Raw genomic sequence first — 23,201 nt, 5'->3', positions numbered from 1 at the left:
TTCAGACAGTCTCTCTCTCTCTCTCTATCTCAGCAATACTGCTGCCCCAACAATTCAGCATTACTTCACAAAGGAAGTGCAGACACCCATTCCTACAGGAGAGGAATAAAGGCCTAGCAAGGTAATATGAAAAACAATCATGTACCTAAACAATCCAGAAATGAAAGCCGGCGGCGTACCCAGAGACCACTGGCTTGCCGTCCAGTTATGACAAGTGAAATATTTTTCTTTCTTGCTGTTTCAAACTACTGATACATACTGACAAATATCTGAAGGATTACAGTGTATATAAAATGTTTACTGTATATACAATGTTTGAGGTACTGTATTGTTTTTGTCAAACCACATTATTGGAATTTAGTCCGATACATCCTGGTGTACTAGAACACTAAAAACAACAAATACTTCTGTCTGTTAATGTTAGGCTGTAGTAGGGCTCATGTTCACTGTTTACATTCTAATTAAGCAAAGGTTACAGAAACAATGACACAGAAAATGCTGGAAGCCTCCATTTGGTGTTTCAGCACAGACTTCCACGTGGGGGGGGGGGGGGGGGGGGGGGGGTTGTCTTTTGTGTTGTTTTCTACTGCATGAACAACACTGAGAGACATTACATTTACCATCCTTCATTGTCAACAAATCTACAGTCAGCTCCAATGAAGGTTTCACAGATTTCAAGCTGGGACTGCTTTGTGGGGTTCACAGAGCCGCATTCGCCTGCATCTCTAGCCCAGCTAACGGCAATGACATCTGTGGTCGTGCTGCTCGGATGCCTTGGACACAGTGAGAGACGTCAAGTTAGAACCGCACGCAGTACGACCTGTCACTGATACAATGTGCCACTTGCTGAGGGGCCACCTGTTTCTTCTTAGGAGGGGGGGGGGGGGTTCAAAGACTGCTAACCGAAATAAGAAACCCACAATTCAAGATGGGTGAATAATCTTATTCTTAAAACCTGAAAAGCACAAGGTTTGTAGCATTGCCATCTGAAGCACTCTCTTTGTGGACATGATCAAAGATAGGCTTCCTAACACATCTTTGCTACTGTACCTTAACCCTGTAACCATATCTGGGATTCAACCCGACCACTCCAAGGTCAGCAATCTTCACGGCAACACTGCCAATTGTGCCAGACTAAACTGTTCCAGTTGAAGAGTAATTTCACATTGAACTACACTATCATGCAAGACACTTTCCCGAGCAAATATACAAGAATTAATATTGACGAATTGAGAACATTCAGTTAATGTATTACTGTCATTAATAAGTCCCAAATAATTTCTCAAAACTGGCCACAGCTAACTAACTAATATGAAGCCACAGGTTTGTCAGTGATAACATACACGTTCCTTTATTGCTGTACGGTCCAGGGAAGCACCCTACTGCAGGAAACATTGCACACAGAGCAATCTTGTTTCGCTTTGTGCACCGTTTTTTCCTACTGCATTGATACAAAAGGGGTCAAATCGCAATACTGCATTGTAGCATAGCTACATGCCTTATAATCATTCTAGGAAAATACCTTTCTGGTTAACATTCCATAATAACATTGTAGCCCTGATATTGTATTGCCATAGTATGATAAGATAATTAAAAAGTATAGCCCACAACTGGATAGCATTAGTTCTGTAAAAGGCTGGTTAGAAGGATGAGAATTTGCCAATTATGAATTTGCCAATACAGAACAGCAACTCCACCTCACAGATGCAGGGACCACTGGCAACATCTTGTTTCCTACAAGTAAATAAATACAGAAAAAGGAAGCTTTATAATACTAATGATCACCTTTCTCAATAATATACCACAGAAAATAAACTTTCTTCCACAAGGAAAGAGCTAGCAAAACATGCATTCACTGTACTGTACATCAGCAAGAGATGTACACATTTACAGTACAAAGGCTGGGTTAGCTTTCCCTTTGCAACACAAATAGAAAGGTAATTTGACAGTGTATTATTACACAGTGTACAGCTAGCCGTCTGAACGCTTGTTCTGAAAAACAGCAATTCAGTTTTCATAAAACAGTCGAATTACTAGCTAAGATTATATAAAAACATAAAAAGGTGAATACCATTCAGCGTGTCACGATAAAGGTTGTTTCATATTTCCACAACAATACAATTTATATGCTTGAGACAGGAACAACCTATTATAATAAATGCTCATTTGGCTTTATTCTTTGTCAATAAAAATATATGTTCAGAAAACAACCCTTTATAAAAGAAAACACATAAAAAGCTTAACATCGCTGTAATGTACATAAAATAACATTCATTTGAAATGGAAATGGACCCAGACCTCTTTTATGCGAAAAGGCTGCCATAAATGCAAATGCTGGAGGCTTTGAATGCACTAATTGAGTTGAAAATAATTCATTTTTCAACCAGAACTAGACTTACAATCAACAAAATCAGAGAAAAATAAAGGGGTTTTGTGCTAAACATCAGTTTTCTGACATTGAATGTAGCTTTTATAACAGACTTCAATTACTCTCCAGCAGTTAAATAAGAACACAGGTTTCTTTGAAATGCCATGTTCCAATGAGTTGCATAATGATCAGGAATCCAAATATTTTGTCTATTTTTAGTCTCCAGAACATTACACTAATATTGCGTCTTAAAACTCTTTGTCAATACAATGCAAAATATTTCACAAAAAAAAGTTGCAATACCCTTGAATAGAAAAAACAAGTCATAAATGTATTATTTTAACAATCATTGAGGACCATATGTGTATTTTTAATATGGGTTATTTTGTTAAAGGACCTCAAAGCAGAGAAATTCATACAGAATACAAGCCTGCCAGTATTTCTGATAATCGTTGTGCTACTAAAGGTACTGCATACTCTCCTTTCAAATAAAAACTCTGAAAATCAACAGCATCAAAAGAACTGCTCTGAGCCCATCTGAGCTCATATGCTTCTTTCAAGCCATACTGTACTTTTAACATAATTCAGGGGTTAATTTGATCAACCAGTACACCTCTGCGATAAACCACATCTGGGGTTTTTTTAGAGCATTTTACAGTAGCAGATAATCACCCTGAGGTAATTAATCCTAGGATACCACTGATAGGTGGTTAGGTGCAATATAGGGTGATTCCATAGTATTGCAAATAGCTCTAAAAAACCTGGCTCTGTTAAATTCAATGAATCTTGCAATGTATTATACAGTATTAAATATAAGGCTACATAACCCAAATCCCATACTGTACATCAGTGGGAAAACACCCCCCACATACTGTATTTGTTTGCAGTATTCGGTTATTTGCTGCTTCTTAAATATTTATCAAGTCACAGGGACTTGCGCAACGTGTCAAATGCTTCAGTATCTCTCTGAAAAATGAACTGAAACCCCTGGTGCATTCCTGGAAACACAACCCAGGTCAAATATCTACTAAGTGCTGTCAGAACAACAGATGGCCTACAATATAATTTTCCCTTAAGCCTGACCAACACAACCAGATACAGATTATACACACACACACACACACACACACACACACACACACAATACTTCATTTGTCAGGGAAAAGCATTTTCTTAAGAAACTATTTAGTTTGGATCCAACAAAACTATCCAGTGTTAATGGAATTGATCCTTTCTTTTTTAAACTTCACAGCCAAATATTTCACGTGTCTCTCTTATTTCACAATCTGTCTTTTGATACCTCTGAAGTTCCATCTGCATGGAAATCAGTATCTGTTATAAAATTATTATGAAGAAGTTCTGATCTAAACTGCAATAGACCAATATCTAATACATGTGCTTGTTAAGAAAGCACAAATACATTGTTAACTAATCAACCAAGACATTGTTATTTATACACCAATAGTATGTTTCTGGGAATGGGTCAGTAAAAAACGTAAAAAACTTTGTGTATTCCTAGTTCATGGGAGTTCAGACATGATGTTAGTTGTCAGGGTTTCTCAGTAAACTTTATGGCTCAATTTCTTTATTAACAGCAGGGGCGGATGAGTAATGGCATAATGGTAGACCTGTATTTATGACTCTCATTAGGAAAATGGCACATCGCAAATCAATTGTCAAGGATCCTGCTAAGCCAAAGCTGCTAATTAGTACATCATTAGAATGTGAATTTATCACTACAGCTTTGAGTTTACGTTAACCCTAGCCATGTGACTTCCACAACAGCAGGCAAAATTCAAAATGCAATTACAATATTTCTATATGTTCTCAATATTTCTTTCATTCCCTTTGCTGAATAATTCCTGTGATCTGAAACCAAGTTATTAAGACTGGTGCTTATTCAAAGTATATAGAGCACCTACCAAACTCTGCCTTTCATCTCGCCGAACCACTTGAGATTTGATTATTAAACCCAGTTCTGTAACACCAAGAGAGACAGATTGAAAGGGGCCATATCTACAGTAAAATGAAGCCGGCAAATACTGACATTTTCAATGCAACACAGTTTTAGTAGCAAGAAAGAAAGTTTATAGATTCTACAAGACCACCAGCCGACTGTCTCCGTTTAAAACAAGTACTTGTTCAGAAGGAAGTGTTTTTTTTTTTTTTTTTAAATGTGCCTGCTGTTGTTCATCTTCTTGGAATGTATTGCTGACTCTTAGCAATAGCAATAGTTTCTTAGCAATAGTTTATTTGCATTTTGCATGCAGTAACTATATGTCAGAAAACTGAAATTCCCTGTAAGCTATATCGTTAATCTTAGAAATATATTTGTTGTTTTAAAAAGGACTTCAGGGTGTAATACAAATATTTACGTGAAATGTTTTTCAGCCGTTTTCATTTGCCTCAGGACAAGCGACTGGGATCAAACTGGAAAATCATGTTAATTTGTATTTCTAATTAAAGGCAATGTGTTAAAATGCCGCTGTAGCTGGGAGGAATATGTGCTGGTATGCGGCCTGCTGGATCCTGAATAAAGGGTCGCTCTATAGAAAAGGAGCTAAACACAGATTAAATAGATTCTTCCTAATGGCAGTCAGGCTGGGATTTGAATGCCTATTTTCAATGGTATTGTCACCATAGTAACATTAACAGGTATCATAATACTGTGCACAGCATTGTATTTCCTATGAAATCTGCATGACAGGTCACATTGTAATTTAAATGTGAAGTGAAGAGAACAGACCCATTATACAGTATTCTGCGTCACACTGATTTCTGGCTTTCTATGTCTGACAACTAGAATGAAAGCATGCTTTAAAATTCAACAGCAGCATTTTAAGCAAGCCATTTTTAATTAGGCTTTGTTTTTGATTACATTAAAGTTAAATGGGTAATAAAAAAAATAAAAAAAACTTTGCGCAACAGATTCTCAAATTCTTTCTCAATTTGCCTTAGAACATGTCGTTTTTCACAATGTATTTACATTTATCCTGCCATGACAACATCAAATTACCTTCCTGTGCGGCAGGTGTTAGGACCCAAGACTGGTGAGGTCCGAAGACTACATTGTACTGTCATCATATTGAAGTCATCAACTAAATGGAAAATTAGCACCATTTCTTAAGATGATCGTACATGCTGTTTTAATATAGATATTAGATATTGGCCCTTTTCATTATTTTCATTCCTTCATGCTTCTGTTTTGTTTTCACAAAGATTGATTGGTTATTAAACTGATGCAGAGTTATGTTCGCTCATGCAAATGCCTTGTCAGGGCTCAAAGACTGAAATATTTTGCACCTCATGGCTTCCAGTGTCAATCTCCAACGCAGTCATCAGGATTAACAAGCAGAACACAGAGCTTTCACATGTCAGTGCTGGAAGTATTTGGATCAGCTGTATTTCAATTAAAGGTTTCACTGGGTGTACACAATTATGTTAGTGACGTAACAGTATATATAAAAAAAGAAAAAACAAAAAACAAAAATACTTACTGTAAGTTCTCTGAAGATTATAGTTTTTGTCCATACTGATGGAAATTGTTCAACTCAAAAGATGCCAAAACACAGTACCAGTTTCCCAAGAGAGTACAAATTCTTTGTTCAGAAAGCAGGCAAGACAGCATGAAAGCCTTAAAGGAATCTATTAAAATCAAGTCTACCCTGCCTGAGTCTGCCATAGCATTGTAGTTCTCTAATTGGGCCCATGTAACAGAGCGTGCATTTCGAACAATCTAGAAGCGCCTTGTCTCAAAGGATCAAGCCTTTTTTCACTACCCCTATTTTTGCTTTATTGCCTTTATTCCTCTTGTGGATCAATGATTCACTGAACCTTCCCGCCACATACCTCATTCAGGACTTTAACCTCTAGATAATTAAGCCTGGCTGAAAGCTTCTGAGTTTTATTTCATTAATCTTTTGATTTTTTTTGTTCTGACTGCCATGGTGTCCATGGGCCTCTACTGCTTGCCCTCGCATCATAATGTAGCAGAGAGGAAATCTGAACTACTGAACTGGCCTAATTTACTGATCTGTCATTGTTCACATGGAAAACGTATAGAGATAGATTGTCTCTCCTTTACAAACAGCAGCAGTGAAGAAAGAAGATTCTTCAAATCCATGCCTGGTTTTACTACGAGTTTAATAAGACACACATGAGCTTGCTGTATACACACTGTGGCTAATCAAGCTTGTATTAAACACCTGGAATGGGTGAAACCGCTATGCAACAGGAACCTTATTTCCATCCCTGGGGTATAGTGTTTTCCAATATACCCCAGAAAGACTCTAATTGGATAATAAAGACAACCAAATGCCAGAGATCTTTACATAAGTACCTTAAAATTTCTACTTCATTTGAAGATTTTGTTTTGTCTCATAATCAGTTACCCTCGATTTCCTAACCCAAGAGAGTAGTTGTATTGTTTTATTTAATGTTATGCTCTCCCTACAATCTAATATGATACTAATTAAAAGAAAGACAAATCACATTTGACTGTAGATTTAGTGAAGATTAATAATATAACAGAATGCATTCCACATAAGATATTCATGACCACTGGGCCTGATGCATTATGTATACATATTTGTTATATAAATAAAACAGCTGGCAACAGTATAACAAAGACACCTTGGGAAGATATTCTGCACATTGCATGACGAATCAGTTAAATTCAAAACCTAGTTCTACTGCAGGCATACCTATACCTGTATTGTAATGAGAGTATGATTACAGTTACACTTATTTGATAAACACAACAACACTAAGTTATTTATTCAACACTAAGTTATAAACTATAGCAGCATAGGTCATTGCAAAGCAAGGAAGGAGCATGTAAACTGAATACAAAAAATGTCTTACTGTGCACAGTCCCCACAATAAACAAAACTAATACTTAAACTTAAAAGACCCTGTATCATTAGTTTAAAAAAAAAAAAAAAAAAAAAAAGTTTCTTGAAATTCAAATTCTAAAAAAGCACAGCTACTTTAGTACTGTACTATTTATAACCAGTGACTGGCACGGTAGTCATCGAATCTTAGTCAGTTGCATGCCAATAATATTCCACTCCAAATTGGTATTAATCAGCTTAAAATCTATAAAAATTATTAAACATGTCAATGTGGCATTGAGCAACAGAACATTTTGCTTTACTGTAATTGTATCGGGGAATAATGTGGTTTACCTTTTGTTTAGAATAAATAAGGCCCAAAGCTATCTATCATTTTGACTGACAGCTCTGGAATTTGATTTGAACAGGGTTTGACTGACTGACAGTATGAATGACTGACTAACTGACCTTATCTGAAACCCTGTTAAGACCTACAAATGTGAGCTGGGAACAGAATTGCATTGCTCCTGATTGGAACCAACCAAATACAGATTTGTCCAAGTTCTAATATCTTATCCTGTGTACAGGAGGGTGTTCAAAATCACAGATCGACCAGAGAACTCTCACAGTACATATCAACAGCAATCCTCCACTGATCTAAAGCAAACTCCTGATGCCATCTCATGCATATAACAACTGTTATGTTTAATTTCATTTTTGCAATTTATAGTAAGTTCTTTCGAGATGACAACCCCAATTTTCATATATAGTCTGTGCTGAGGTGCTTTTTCTTGAATTCAGAATCTGCTCTTACGGTCTAGTTGCCTGCATAGAGAGATAGCTAAATCATCCAAAGTGTATTTGTAAGCATCTAGTGCACAGCTATGTATTTGAAGTAACGCAAAAAGGAAACTTGATCCAACCTGAACACTAGATGGCGCTGGATCTTAATAAAATCTGGAATGTGAGCACTAGTGGAAAACCCTGGCTAAGATTATTATTATTATTATTATTATTTATTTCTTAGCAGACGCCCTTATCCAGGGCGACTTACAATTGTTACAAGATATCACATTATACATTATTTCACATTATACAGATATCACATTATTTTACATACAATTACCCATTTATACAGTTGGGTTTTTTTTTTACTGGAGCAATCTAGGTAAAGTACCTTGCTCAAGGGTACAACAGCAGTGTCCCCTACTGGGGATTGAACCCACAACCCTCCGATCAAGAGTCCAGAGCCCTAACCACTACTCCACACTGCTGCCCATGGTTTTGACAACTATAATAAGCTGGGAATCTTTATTCAAACTAGGAGACAATCATCAGCTATTACAAGTCTCAATGGACAGGTATTAATTATTAAATTATTAAAGCTCTGTGCCAGCCATTACATTTCTAATTAACAAGCTCTGGTGTAACCTTGATAATGACTTATTTCAATGCAGCTGATGCCTGACTGAATAATGTTTGAAGGCTCAGGAATTATTCAAGTAAACTAATAAGAATGAATACCACATTAATGTATTAAGCCAATAAAAAAAAAAAAAAAAAAAATAGTTATTATACTGTATAATTTCAGTCCTTATACAGCACTAAAAACCTGACAGTCACGGTGACAGCAAAGTAAATTGTAAATGGTTTAGTTACACATTCATCAGCTAGTTTCATATACCCTGATTAGCATTAATCTTGGACTATCTAATGTTACAACACTTTAAGGTTGTCCAAAATAATTGAGGCCGGTGAAATATATATTTTAGTGCAACAGTCTGACCAACAAAGGCTTTTTTTCACTGTTCTTAATGTAATGGGAATAAAGCTGAATAAAGCTACATTTAACGTTAAGAAGGGGGCTTTTATCAGGTTTTGAAATGAGCTCAGCATTTATAATACCTTTCAGGTGGTGTAACCTTCAAAAGACTACTAGCTACTGTATTAAAGGTGTTTTGGGACCATTATAGCTGTAAGGAGAAAAGGTTAGGGGTGTCTTTCAATTAATCTGGAAGAACCATTATTCCTTTATATTGTTGTTTAAAGTCAAGTAAAAACTGAACCATTTCTTATTTGTATTTTTTTCAGGAGCACCAAATCACCATTAAAAAGGGAAAAATAATAATTTGTAGGCCTATTTCTTTAAACTAAGATGAAGAGATTTCAGTGTGGGGGGGGGGCCCCAGGTAGTTTGTTTTATGTGTCAGCATAGATTCAGCAGAGGGGAAACAGCGTAGGCAAAGAATATTCAAAGAGGAATGACTCAATGTCCAGGTTTAAATGCTGAACATACAACTCACTTGGCAACTTTGTGAAGGAGCTATGCAAAAGGACAGCTTTAGTCAAGTTTCATTTTACAGATAAATGTATTTTGGGAAAATCGTGGCACATATGAATTCAGCACATCTTACAAATGGTTTGACCAATGTCTACTACAGGTTAACTTCTCAGGCTCTTTCATAGGCATTTTTATTTCACTGACAACATTAGGGGACAGGAATGTCAATAACAATGACCAGAGTGATACAGCTATGCAGGCTTGCAGCATGGAAGGAAACCAGTGTGAATTAAGGACTAGCAATAAGACACGTAATGCATCAGTAGTCTTACCCTCTAATACAGTGCCTTGCAAATGCCTTTTGTTGTGCAAGTCACTAAGCATCTATAAGCACCATTGCAATCCAGCAACTAGCAAACATGTGTGAATACTGTCACTCCCTTGCCTTGATAATTAGACAATATAATAACGCAACTTCAATATGAAAAAAATGAAGCATAAAACCAAGTTTGAACAAAACTGGCATCACTTCAATTGAATTATTTACTTATTTATTTAAAAAACACGGCTGAGATCACTAACTCAGGACTGTACTGTGGCATTTGTAACTTTTCCATCAAAGGTTATAAATCAAACCTGTACCAATGTAACATTAGCTACACCTCTTACTGGAATGTCTGCCAAATGGAATAGCAATTATTAGTACTCTAGTCCCATCCAGGTGCACTTACAAGCATTCAGTGATCAGTACTTTTCCATTCTCTTCTTCACAAGGCTTGTTTTTTCTCTCTGGCTTATGACTAACATTTAAGAACTGCCTTATATATATATATATATTATATATATATATATATCACACACATACACGTTATGTCCTGAAACCATCACATGCTTTATACGAATAGTATTAGTAAGTCTTGGTTAATCTTTTGCAGCATCCTTGCGGAAAGAAAAAAGTAAGTAATTATATTAAATAACATATTCTGTCCCTGTAGATTATTACGCAGTACTGAAGAAAATATGTTGAAAATGGAAATAGGCAGCCACGGGGAGAATTGGCTATTATGCATGCTCTATTATCACTTTATACATTTTCAGTCATCCAACTAATTTTATTGTATAATTTTTTTTTTTTTAATCACTCCTATTATCTCCCACATTTATGCATCCTTTACTTTCAAAGGAAGACCTTGGGTTCTGCCTGTCATAAGAAGATTGATTATAAATGTTGTCAAATAATTCTACTTATAGTGAGTGGTAGCTGGCCTTTATACCATTATTCCGAGTTAAGGAATTAGCTGAGCACAGACATTCCTTTTGTAGTTGTCATATTGTGAAATATCCAAGAAGCATCAAAATTGTAGCAACAACAACAAATATGTTTTAAAAAAAAGGTTGTTTGCAGTGGACCTCAGATCTTAAAAACGTAGATTTGTTTTGAGTGGTGCATTGTGGGATTGAAACTGAGAGGCAGCTTTGAAGCACAATGCTCACTGGGCCCCAGTCTGCACCACACAAACTGAAACTCATACTGTCATGGGTAAACAAGCAATCACTGGGAGAGGGGTCCATTACATAACAAGAAAAAAGCATTACATTTAAAACATGGGAAAAAATGCAACACTAACCTATCATCAGTGGCAAGATGTGCAACATATTTCAAACATTTTTGAAGATCCCGGGATATGCTTACTTATAAACGTTAATTGATTTGTTTTATTTTGATACCAAGCACTGTCCTTCTCTGACTCTGGGAAAGGGAAGTCATCCTTCTTCAAATTGCACACAGTACATTTTTGGGGGTGCATTTGCATGAGTTTACGGCTGCTGACGAAGGATGAAAAAAGGAATTGTTGGCAGCCTAACTAGACTAACAGTAGGTGTGCTGGTTGATAGTGCTCAGTTTTGACAAATGAAATTTTTCTGCCAAGGATTTAGCTAAATATTTAATTTTAAACCGAAGCTAAATTAAGCCTAGAATCAAGCTGTTGGCTCTATAGCTGGGGTCGTCTTTTCTTTATAAAATCACAGAAAAATATATTCCGTGCCTGCCAGGCAGAAATGGTTCATCTATGCAGAAATAATTAAAATCAAACTGCTTTCAATTCCCAAATGTTTCTGGAAGCAAAAAATTAAACTATATGATAAAGGCACATTGTATGGGAAGGAATTAACTAACTTCATACCTTACCTGAATGACTAAATCTGTGCCCCTGCATCCCCTAGATATCTTTAATGCTGCAGTGTGGCAGGTTCAACATGCATGAATACCAGATCAGTGCAATAATATGTCCCTAAATTGATACTGCACCACAAGTCCCTGTATAAGTAAAAACAAAATGACTGTACTGTGCAAAGAAAGATACAGATAATGATTGGCTATGCTGGTCTGAGGACAGAATAAGTAATAACACACTAAAAAAGATTCTTTCTTTATAGGAGGGTAAAAATAAAACATCATGAGACAAAAACACAGAAAAGTGTTTCTCTCAGCTCTTTGTGACGTTTTAAGATAGCAACTGTATATTTAAAAAAAAAAAAAAAAAAAACATTAAGAATCGACTCCAATGCAAAATATATCTGCAATGCTGTATAAAAAAAAAGTAGGAAACAACTTTCAGTGGTTGAATTCTGAAATCAAGGCACCACACTCTTCGACAGTCACAAAGTTGGTATGCAAAGCCCTGAACCCTCCATTGTATCACTGCTGTTATTTCCTCTCTTGAGGATCCCTGGGCATGTTGCACTAGTGAATGTATGACTATCTGTAAAAACACACACACAACAGCAGAGTATTAGGGACATCTTTACCCCTGGCTGACGTTGCTTAAACTCTGTAGTGATAAAGATTTTCCATGTTCTTAAAAATATATATTATTATTACCCACTGGCAGGCAGATGCATCAGAAACAAGCGCGCACTGACAGCGATAATGTAAAAGGTAAGTCTTGCTGTTGCTTAAATTAACTTGATGGAAACCTGAGGAAGCCTAACAGCTTCTGGAAGGTCATCAAGGAATTGAACAGCCCGTGTTTATCTAACTCTTCCCAGAAATTATTTATCGAGGGCAGCATTATAAAGATCGTTCCATCTATGTTGACTTCTTTAAAAACCTGAGGCCTTTGTTTCTGCTGTAAGCAATCTTCTGTACCCTTGAGGACCAGTTGATGTATGTTCCTCTATGGAGGGAAGTGATAAATAAAAGACCTTGAACCACTTACAATAGATGAAACAAAACAAATATAATGGGCTGTTGGCACTAATCCTCTGCAGTTCAGCAATTTGAGCTAAACATTAAGAGACTAAAAATTATAATCTGTAATGTGATACTTTATAATATGATACTTTGTACTGTGATATTTTGTAACAACTGTAAGTCGCCCTGGATAAGGGCATCTGCTAATAAATAAATAATAATAAAAAAAAAAAAAAATAAAGAAATCACAAAACCCCTTAAGACAAATAGCTTACTAAACAGCTCGCCAGGGATCAGCGGACCCCCGAGAGCAACAGGAATTCTATAGGCTATTATGAGAGAAAAAGGCATGAGCCTTTGCCACAAAAGGCCACTTAATGCTCCTGACTGGGATTCAGTTTGTAGAACGTGCAATGAAAATGTTCAGATACAATTATTTAAATAGAACTATAGCACGTAGTACCATTGTACAGGGCTACTATATGCAACTGCATCTATACTTTCAGAATGCCGTATTTCAAAATATTTTTGTTAAAGAGAGGATAATTAGATGTAGCCAGAAATAAAGTGTATACATCTACAAAGTGAGGTTCTACATTCAAATTTCCACTGTACATTGCAAATGTGATATGCATCGATGTTACTGAAAAAAGACTCACTTCATGACTTTTCAGTTCTGGATCCCCCCCTAACCTGAGAGATACTTCCCTTCTACTTGAATAATTGTACATTTCATCTGATCAAATATTTAAAACCTTTGTGTCTTTGGAAAGGTAGTCCAGATGTGTAGCTCTACAATACAGAAAACACATTATATTTCTGCATTGGAAATTCTACTTCAGTTTCTCAGTTTAACACAATACGCACCTCTTTTCGGCTGTCTTCTCTTCTTAGACTTCCTAGGTTTTTATAAATGAACTGAGATTTTGTATCTGGTTTTTATTCTTACAAATGCATTTGGGAAATTCTGCTTTTATCCTGATTGTACTTAAGTTTACGTTTATAAATTTGTGGATATTTTATTGTGCAGCGCCTTCTGTGTGAAAGTCGCTATATTTAAATGAAACTTATTATTATTATTATTATTATTATTATTATTATTATTATTATTATTAATAATAATAATAATAATAATAATAATATAAATGTAATACACTTGCATTCATGGTGCTTGTGGATTTACAAAACCAGTCAACATTGTATACTTAAAACTACAGAAATAGCTTAAGATTTGGTTTGCTTAGAAAGTAGTATTGTCTTGAACCCATTAAAAAGAATGGGAGGATGACTGAAACAACGTGGAATAAGAAAGTGCTAATAATAAAAAGAGATTTGAATGAAGAAAACAGATTATGTTGAATCAAAAATAATCCTTTTAAAAGCATCAAGGCGTGCAAGCCAGCAGTGAAATTAAAATGCATCTTTCCTGTGGACAGGGCTCTGACAACACATCCATCTCAGTTATTTCACCACATCAGACCTTTCCACTGACATGGACTAGATCTGGCAAAATGATTGAACATTCTGTGTATCTATAAGCAAAGAGGATAAAAAAACTCAATAAAACCTCATTTCTGACATTAATAACTTGTAAACCCTTACTTTCACTGCAATACCCTTCAAAACTACTTTTCAAAGTGTCAAGGAAAAGTAACTGTGTGGCTCATGTATTGGATTATAATGTCATGCATTTCTTATAACCCCTTAGTGGCGCTTATGCGAATATGCATGTTCTTTTCTTGTTCTCTAATGACTAGCAACTGCTGATGTGCACAAACCTATTTCTGTCTAATTAGATGAACTTGAATGTCACAAAGATTTGATTGCAATTAAAGCAGTCAATAGTACTAGGGAGGACACTAGGCATACTGTACTGACATTGACACTGGTATTGACAATAACAGTATGGCAGGACATAGACAATATCAGTGGGACCATCACCACAGACAAACAGCAACAACTACCAGAAACAGGTAGACCATCTTACATTTCAGCAGTTTAGTTATTAAAGACAGTGGCAATACAAGAGAATTGTGAGGGTCTGGAACCAACTCCCCAGTAATGTTGTTGAAGCTGACACCCTGGGATCCTTTAAGAAGCTGCTTGATGAGATTCTGGGATCAATAAGCTACTAACAACCAAACGAGCAAGATGGGCTGAATGGCCTCCTCTCGTTTGTAAACTTTCTATATGTTCTTCTTATGTTCTTGAGTACTGTGTAGATATGAAGCTGTATTTTTGTGGCTAATGTTTTTACACTGGTCATAGGGTGATCTACTATTTGGTGGAGGGAGGTGTATTTTGAAACATGACACTAGTCTGTTGTTTAGAAATCAGAATGGGTGAGTGACTTAATACATTGTAGTTTGAGACTATAAATAAAACTTATTTTCACCTGGCAGGCAATTACTGCACTGGTTTCATTATTCTAAACTCACCCACTGGCGTCTACTCATTATTGTCAAAATGGAGATTGCGTTATTTGTGGCTCATACGTTATATTTTCTGCTTTTTTTTCTCACAAAACATGTATTTCTTATGGGAAGATTTGTGTCAGACTTACACTGAAGAATGTACAGAGTGTACACACCGTCTAGATATATACTGGGAAAGTTTTCTTGCAGCAATTCTACATCAACATAAAACTGGACTCTGGAGTGTTAATCTGTGCTCATCTTTTGGTCTCTCTTAAGACCAGATGTTGGAACATTAATCTTGAAAAGGTCAAGCGATTACAAACCTCCTCATAATGATGCTTTACGCTACAGTTAGCCAGGGGGTGCTTTTATTCAAAGGATATTTACCCTGTCTGCTCTGCTCTGGTTTTCTGTGGTTCTGAGATATCCTGTAGATAAATCTGTATGCTTTAAAATAATTACATATGAATTTCTCAAATCTTCTAATGTTCCTGGGTTTGAAGTGGAACTTAAAACAACCAACTCTGTTTAGTGCAGATTACAAATGATGAACCGTATTAAATACAGTCTGAATGGCCATGCAACCCCTTATTGACAACCTAATGCTGTCACGAAGAATCAAATGCAGAAATAAAAGACAACCGCCACAATCACTTTCTGGGCTCCCTGTTGTCTATGAAACTGAAGTGTTCCCATTTCAATTCTGATTTACTCGCTGCACAGGGATGTACAGTTTTCATTACCATTTCAAAAAACACAAATAATATCCTATTAATCAAGGGAAGCTTCTGAAAAGGCTGAATTTACTTCTTTTTATTTAAAAAAAAAGAAGAGCAACTTGACAATTATGACATTTTGCCGGTCCCTCAAAAGATGGAGACTTCTTGACTTAAATTCAAGAAGGAACAGATGCCTACATAGCATTTTCTATTTTAATAACATTGGAGTCCAGATAAAGCAGTTTTGCTAGGCTTGTACTTTTTATCCTCTTTACAAGTTAAAAAAAAAAAAAAAAAAAAAAAGAATGACTAAAAGAAAATAATTTCTACTCTGCAGCCTAGCAGCAGAGAACAGGGGTGCAGTTTCAAGGGTGCTGTTAAGAAGTGTTGAGGTTTTTATTGTTCTCCAAGGAATTCAACCGATTCTACCAACTAGTTTAATTGCTAGAACACCATTCTGGCTTCATTATGAATAAATGTGCATGCTGGGAGGCAAGTATTATACCACTGTGGCTATTATCTTTTTGTGGATATCCGTCACTAAAAAACAATGATCCCTTGGTCCTGTTTTAGGGGATTTGTTTATAGAGGCAATGAGATTCTTAGAAATAAGTTTGCATCTAGACGTGAATATCCAATGTGTCCCAAAATCAATGGAGAGGGGTTTCATCTTTTCAATCACTGTGCCTCCCTTTTGTGTAGCTGTCTTGGTCGCTGGTGGCCCACCACAAAGCGGCCGCAGAAAACAAAGAGATTTAGAACTTAAAACAAATCTACTCTGGACTTACTGCTGTGCATTTTAAGATTTTAAGAGCTCCGACCACTCTCGTCACTGTGAAGAAAAAAAGGTGATTGTCAATTAATAAGGCCATCGACCGAGGAAAAAAAAAATCAATACAGCTAACCATTATTATGTTGCTTATCTCCACTGAGGGTTGAACCTGCGAGACTAAAGAAGTGTGCCCCCCCACCGCCCTCCCTCCTCTCCTAAAGAACATGACACTCCAATGAATGTGCAATATAGTAAAGCTGTAATATATTAAAGCTGCAATGACTGGTTCCACTGCATCTATTTTAAGAGTAAGTCAATTGGAACCATACAGTAACACCACCACAGGGGTTTGCATATAGAAGAGGAAGAGGAGAAGAATTAAATTGTATCCAAGGAAATACAATAATATCAGCACACAGAAAACATGCTTTAATTGCTACAGCCAGGAAAGAAACAATACACGCAGAGAAGATGCCTGCAGTGCTGAAAGCAGCGGCTTCAAAGCCCAACTCTGGCCCACCTGCTTTGCTTCGTTTACGTTAACTTGCGATAATATCAGAAAAGCCAACAGATGGTTGGATTTGCATGATCCGTTTCCAAGTAGTCCCAGGTACAATTAGTATTGTTATGTATTTGCATACAGTACCCACAGCTTATGAATATAGAAACCTTGACACAGTTTCGTAGATTCATTTTCCTTAGAAACTGCAGGCACAGAAGGAGTTAAGCTATCTGTGGCTCAGGTTGTTAACTGTACATTTTTACACCGCACAAGAATTACAGCGGGATCTGACATGCCTTCAGACTGAAATTCTGACCAGAGAAGCATGGGGCAATGTGCTCTCCTTTGGCTCCACTGTCACTTTTTGACAACCCTATTAAAGCTCAAGATGTTTCTCGGTAACCAACGCTCTGAGCTCATTCCAGCTCTAAATATGGAGGTTATACATAGCTTAGAAGGTGAGGCTTCAAATATCGCTACAGAGAATGCATTCTGACTGCACTCTACCTGTTAAAATGGCACCTGCAGTTCAGACACAAAACAACATGCCAAAAGAAACAACATTAAGCTGAAAATATCATTTCAAAAGACTCACAAAATAGCCCACATCTTCAGGAAAAGGGGTGAAGTTCAATGTATAAACAGTTTTCTAGATGCAAATGGTATGTTACAAGATGTCTTCGGTCATCACAAATGTCTTAGTGTCCTATCATGCCTAAAGATGAAAGCCTGACTTGCATCTACAAATATTTTAGCTCTCAAACATATCTCCCAAGGCAGTATCATAGAAATGCTGTTTATGCACTTCATATTACATATTATATTAGACAAAGGTGATGGCCCTATATTATCAAGGGGGTGTTCCTTATAAAGTGGCCACGTCGTCAATTACTTGGTGAAAATCCATGTGTAACTCCCAGCAGATATTGCCACAGCTGTCATAATACCTGACGATGCGGAACGTCTTTTTATATTTAGAACCCAGGTATAGAACACGTGCTATTGATTATCAAATGAACAGATTGTTATCTAGTCAACGTTACATTGTCAACACTACTGCCTCAGCAGCAAACATACAGTTATGTTTATTGGGCCATAACAGGAAAGAAAAAAATTGTGAGAATCAGGCATCGTTTTTACACTGATTTTTTTGGAATCACCCTTGCTTAACATATTTCGATTTGTTTAATTGCTTCTGAAATCTAACAACGAATGAATGAATGAATGAATGAATGAATGAATGGCGTTTTCTATAACCCATCACTTCCAATCATCTCCTGAGAGCATCAGCTGGTAGCTACTGTACACGGAATAGGTGTTGTTCAGAGTGAAGACCTACAATCAAATCGCAGCTAATGGAGCCTTTAGGTGCTTCTGATTTTCATTCTTTTTTTTTTTTCTCTAAGCAATACTGACAGGCTTTACTTTTGGTCTGTCACATAAAGTAGTGTTGCACATAAAGATCATTGACATCATCTATTGGTTGCAACTACAGGTATAGTACAATGTAGTAATAATGCAGGTGCAGGCACGCTGTGCCACGTGCCCTCAGTTCTAGTCGTAAATGTTAGTTCTGCACATCCCTTCAGTCTAGATCGCCTGAATAAAGTTCTTTAAAAAAAACTGCTAGCCCGTTTTCCACATGGTAGTATACTGTAGTAAATCAGATATGCATGCCCTTTATTCTGTTAAACCGAAGAGGCGTTTTCAGTCTCAATTATAAGTTTTAAGCTTTCATGCCACCTAGTGGCTGTTGTTTATAAAAACTGCTCCAGGGGTGTGGAAAAGGTCTGCAACATAAAGGGTGAACCTGCCCACCACTACTGAAAAATAAGTGAACAGTTTGGATTAGACTAATTTCTTCTGAACAGTAAAAAATAACATTTAAGCATTATACAATGAAATATATACAGCCCGTGATGAGCACAAATCTTGTACTACCTCATCTAATGTAACATTAAGCAGGCCAAGATTAATGCTTTATGGTCTGGGAAACCAACAGACAGTGTTTCTAATTATTTTCTTTTTTTTTTTTTTTTTTTTTTAAATACAACCATTAACTGTTTCACTCGTACTCGCCTTTAGTTTTGACTTCCGTTTGACAATGAGGCCCCCTGCTGGAAATTAGGTGTCATGTGCAGGAGTATCCAAGTCCTGTCACCACTAAGACTTGAACTACATTGTCTTACCCGTCATTACTATAACTGTATTCCCACTAGTCATGTTATAATTAGTTGATGTTGTCAGACTTTTTGAAGGACACTGATGAGCCACTCACAGTCTAGGACCCTTCGTAGGGTCAGGGGAGTTAACATGTGTGTTGTTATAAAGACTAAACTGAAAACGAAGTCTGTAAAACTATGCAGAGCAAAATGACAGGTGACTTGTGAGAGGACTGCTTCAATTTAGCTATTTGGGATCAGCTAAGTGATAAGTTTATCAATTTTTCATTTTTTCTACCCAATTTGAATGTTGCCTAACCCGCAGCAGCCTACTTACCGATCAGGACTAAAGATCAATGGGCAGCCTCCACTGCTCCTGCCTATTTTCACTCACTGCAGCGAAGCAACTGATGCTACCAAGCTAGTGAACCGTGAGGGCCCCTCATGAGGGATCTGTGATGCTTCAGTGCATGAAAATGTAGTGTGACCTTCTGCTGTGTGTGATCTGTGCAACAGTAATAGAGAAAATAATAGTCCTGTTTGACTAGTCAAATAAAAAAAAGATTATTTTTGAAATATGTGATGCATCTGATAAGCACTGTATTATCCTGTCTGAAGGTTTAAATCTTCGGGAGTTTTGATTAGTAAAGAAAATGAAATGATGCAGGTCTGATTCCCAAGTTTTACTGAATCGACTTCCACACTGCATTGGACTGTACATGTAATCTCCCATGCACTTTAATGCAATGCTTTAGTTGTGTGTTTCCTATTGATCGTTGTTGTCTGTCTGCTTTTATCTGGCGGCAGGGCAGACTGTAGCTTTGAAAGTAGTTCACAGAAACAGAACACACACACACACACACATATATATATATATATTTTAACAGATAATGTGTAGCTTTTATGCAGAAAGCACTGCAGAGTTTTATAGTGTATGAAGTTTTAGTGTATAAAGAGTTTGTGGCAACATTATCCACATTTTAAAAAAATGATCTAATCTAGTACATACAGTATACATAAACTTAAGCTATATATATATATATATATATATATATATATATATATATAATCATAGACCACTAGCAGCCTTGTAGTATTTTTTTTATTAAGGTTTAATAGTCCTTAATAGTCATTTTTCAAATACACTTCACTTCAAAATGTAAAAATGTGGATTTTTTTTTACACAATAGTTATTAGAGTAATTGAAGACTGAAAATGTTGAGAAGAATTGAGAAGTAGTACATACATAATGCCATTATAAGTGGTCATTTTATCATTGTGAATTAGAGCATTTGGGGCATCTCTGTATAATACACATCTATAAGTCTGTTTAGTCAGATCGGGTTAAATAGCTTGTATATAGGATGTACACAATCCGGGTCACTTACATGCAAAGTGGAATTCTCAGCATACACCAGAAGTTAAAAAGAGATACAAAACCAGTCTAGAGCAAAACCAGTACAGTTCAGTACAGTACCTTCTGGTGGCTCTTCCCTCAGATAAGGTGGCACCTCTTCATTGTTTGTGTTGTCTATTTCTGAACTTACATCTTCCAGTGTGTCCAAGTCTGTGTTGGGTCCCTACAGAGAAATAAAAAGAAGGCGAGCTATAAAAAGGATCATACTTCCATACGGATATGAGATAAACAAATGCAAGTTCCCACAAACCAGTGCTCGGTTACACCTCTTTTTTCATGATCCAGTTTTTGTTTTTACAAGAAATAAAAAGTCAGCGTTGGAAGCAAGTATATGTCAGATTTTCCAATAATTTCCCCCAAGTTGCTAAATTCTGTTCTGTACATACAAACTGGCTTTTTGGTACAAACAAAATTAACTTTGTTCTTGGAAAGCAAAATTGCAATAGGATTTCCATCAGAGATACCAGCATTCTGCCTTGGTTTCACCAGAGTGCTTGAGCTCGGGCAGCATTTCAAGAAACTGCAGAGACATCTTCCTGTGTGAATACAGTAAAATAATTCCAATCATGAGCTTGTTTACCAGGATCAAGCAGTGGCATGCAAGCTAGTTATTACTGTGACCAATGGCTGTGGACACCTTTTGTCGTAACGTCATCATTGGATGGTTGGATAGGTGTCATATGAAGTTATGATGAATCAAGGCATACACTTTTTACATCCCACAGATGTTTTTTTAAAATGTTTTAATATCTGTATGAAATCTCGGTTTGTTGAAGGTTTGTAATGATACAGGATGACCCAACTCCATTCTCCTCTCGTGCTATTTCGGAACGGATAGAGTGAGTGTTAAAGTGAAATGACCCCAGCAGTAAACTAATCCATCACATGCGAAGTTCATTTGTGACAAACCGACTGGAGAAGGAAACATTAACCGATAATTATCAACAGGTATTGTGAAGGACAGAAAGAAATAAAATCTGGCGATCTTCTGATTTGTGAATGTCCATTTCTGCTTTAAGACCAAACTTGATGTCTTAACAAACTGATTAATGTGTCTGGATTTGGTGGGTTTATCACCTTCAAAACTAATGGGAGACCCTTTGAAAGTTTATTGCAATGAAAATAACTTGATATTAGCTAATCAAATTTTTGTAATATTGTGTGTGTCTATTTTATCAAACGGTTACACGTTACACTACATGTCTCTTGAATGCAGTTTCACAAGGAAGCAGGTCTATATTTTGGGAGTATTTTACACATTTTATCTTCACTTATCACAGAACTAGCTTCTGGCCAGGGGCGTGCACACTCTGGTCTGCAATGGTTGTGAGGAAGGTCTGATACCAAACACTGCTTTTAACTTCAGACAACTCTGAAGTACAAAAGCTATGCTTAACGGCACGTTTGGATAACATAAACAGACACGTTACAAAGTTACAACATTAAACCAGAATACTATAATTATATATATTATATTATATATATATATATATATATATATATATATATATATATATATATATATATATATATATATATATATATATGTTTGTAAGCTACACAGTAAAGTGTTGTCAATTAGTAAGGTCTAGACATATAGGCCTACATATAAACCAAACCAAATGCTAATTAACTTTCTATGGTCATTTATTCTCAAATTAGGCTGTTTACGATTAACATTACCTACTGTTAAGTAAACGACATCATACTTTATGCAACTGTAACAATTGAATAAACGTTTATGTCCATTTCCGGACTAGAGGTACAAAAAGGAAACTGCAAATCATGCACAACAAATAAATGCAATATTAATGTAGGCCTCGTCATACCATCTTTAACTATGATGCATGCGCTTTTCGTTATTTCCAGAAATAACATACTCGCCCACTGTAAACAGCACCAGCAATTTACAAATACAGACAGAGCCATGCCATGCATTGATAAAATTTAATCATTAACACTATATCGGCGAACTAACGCATTTTAAAACGTATCTGAAAATAACACACCATTCTAAGTCAATGGTATGTCAATGATGGGGGTACCTAATATAATTATGACATAACATCCTTAATTTCAACAACAACAAACCCACCCCCAACTCACCTTCATCGCTACAGCTATTATTGCAACAACGCACGGGTACCGGCGATGACTTGATTTCTTCAAAGCAGAGACTGACAGCGAATGCCAAATATATTTTATATCAAAATGTCTTAATTTTTGGTTTGAGCTGTTTAAAAATATTTGAGCATAAAGCTCTGCAGTGTTGCTGTTCTGCCTAAATGTAAGCGGAAGTGACGCTTGAATGTTTATAATAAAATTGGCTTCAGGTTGTATTTATGTATCCACAAGAGGGCAGCCGGTCTTTACTTTCAGGACTACTGGTAAACACACCGTACAGTTTATATTAAGCCTTTCCACAGTAGTAAAAATTGAATTTTCTGATGGTTAGTACATTTCGATTAACTTTATCGTAGCCTTATGTATTTTAGACCTGAAAGCCACTGTATCTGTACTTTCCATCCACCTTAA

At 36.4% G+C, this 23,201-nt stretch overlaps 1 protein-coding gene across 3 annotated transcripts in view; it reads right to left on the bottom strand.

Moving 5' to 3' along the window:
• LOC117434607 (transmembrane protein 263-like) overlaps window positions 1–23,201 on the bottom strand; it is a 52,144-nt gene extending 28,943 nt beyond the window's left edge. Inside the window, exons 1-3 of one of the 3 annotated variants that reach the window (XM_059003053.1) lie at window positions 22,773–23,201; window positions 21,131–21,202; window positions 20,727–20,829 (exon numbers count right to left, since the gene is read on the bottom strand). In XM_059003053.1, the coding sequence (XP_058859036.1) occupies window positions 20,727–20,829; window positions 21,131–21,136 (109 nt within the window). In that variant the 5' untranslated portion in view covers window positions 21,137–21,202; window positions 22,773–23,201. The remainder of the gene's footprint in view (window positions 1–20,726; window positions 20,830–21,130; window positions 21,203–22,772) is intronic. The other 2 variants (XM_034057192.3, XM_034057191.3) reach the window with 2 other exon arrangements.

This window comes from Acipenser ruthenus, chromosome 28 (genome assembly GCF_902713425.1).
Source record: "Acipenser ruthenus chromosome 28, fAciRut3.2 maternal haplotype, whole genome shotgun sequence".
Classification (NCBI taxonomy): Eukaryota; Metazoa; Chordata; class Actinopteri; order Acipenseriformes; family Acipenseridae; genus Acipenser; species Acipenser ruthenus.
Note: the sequence above shows the minus strand (reverse complement) of the source record. Positions and strands in the feature narration are given on the sequence as shown.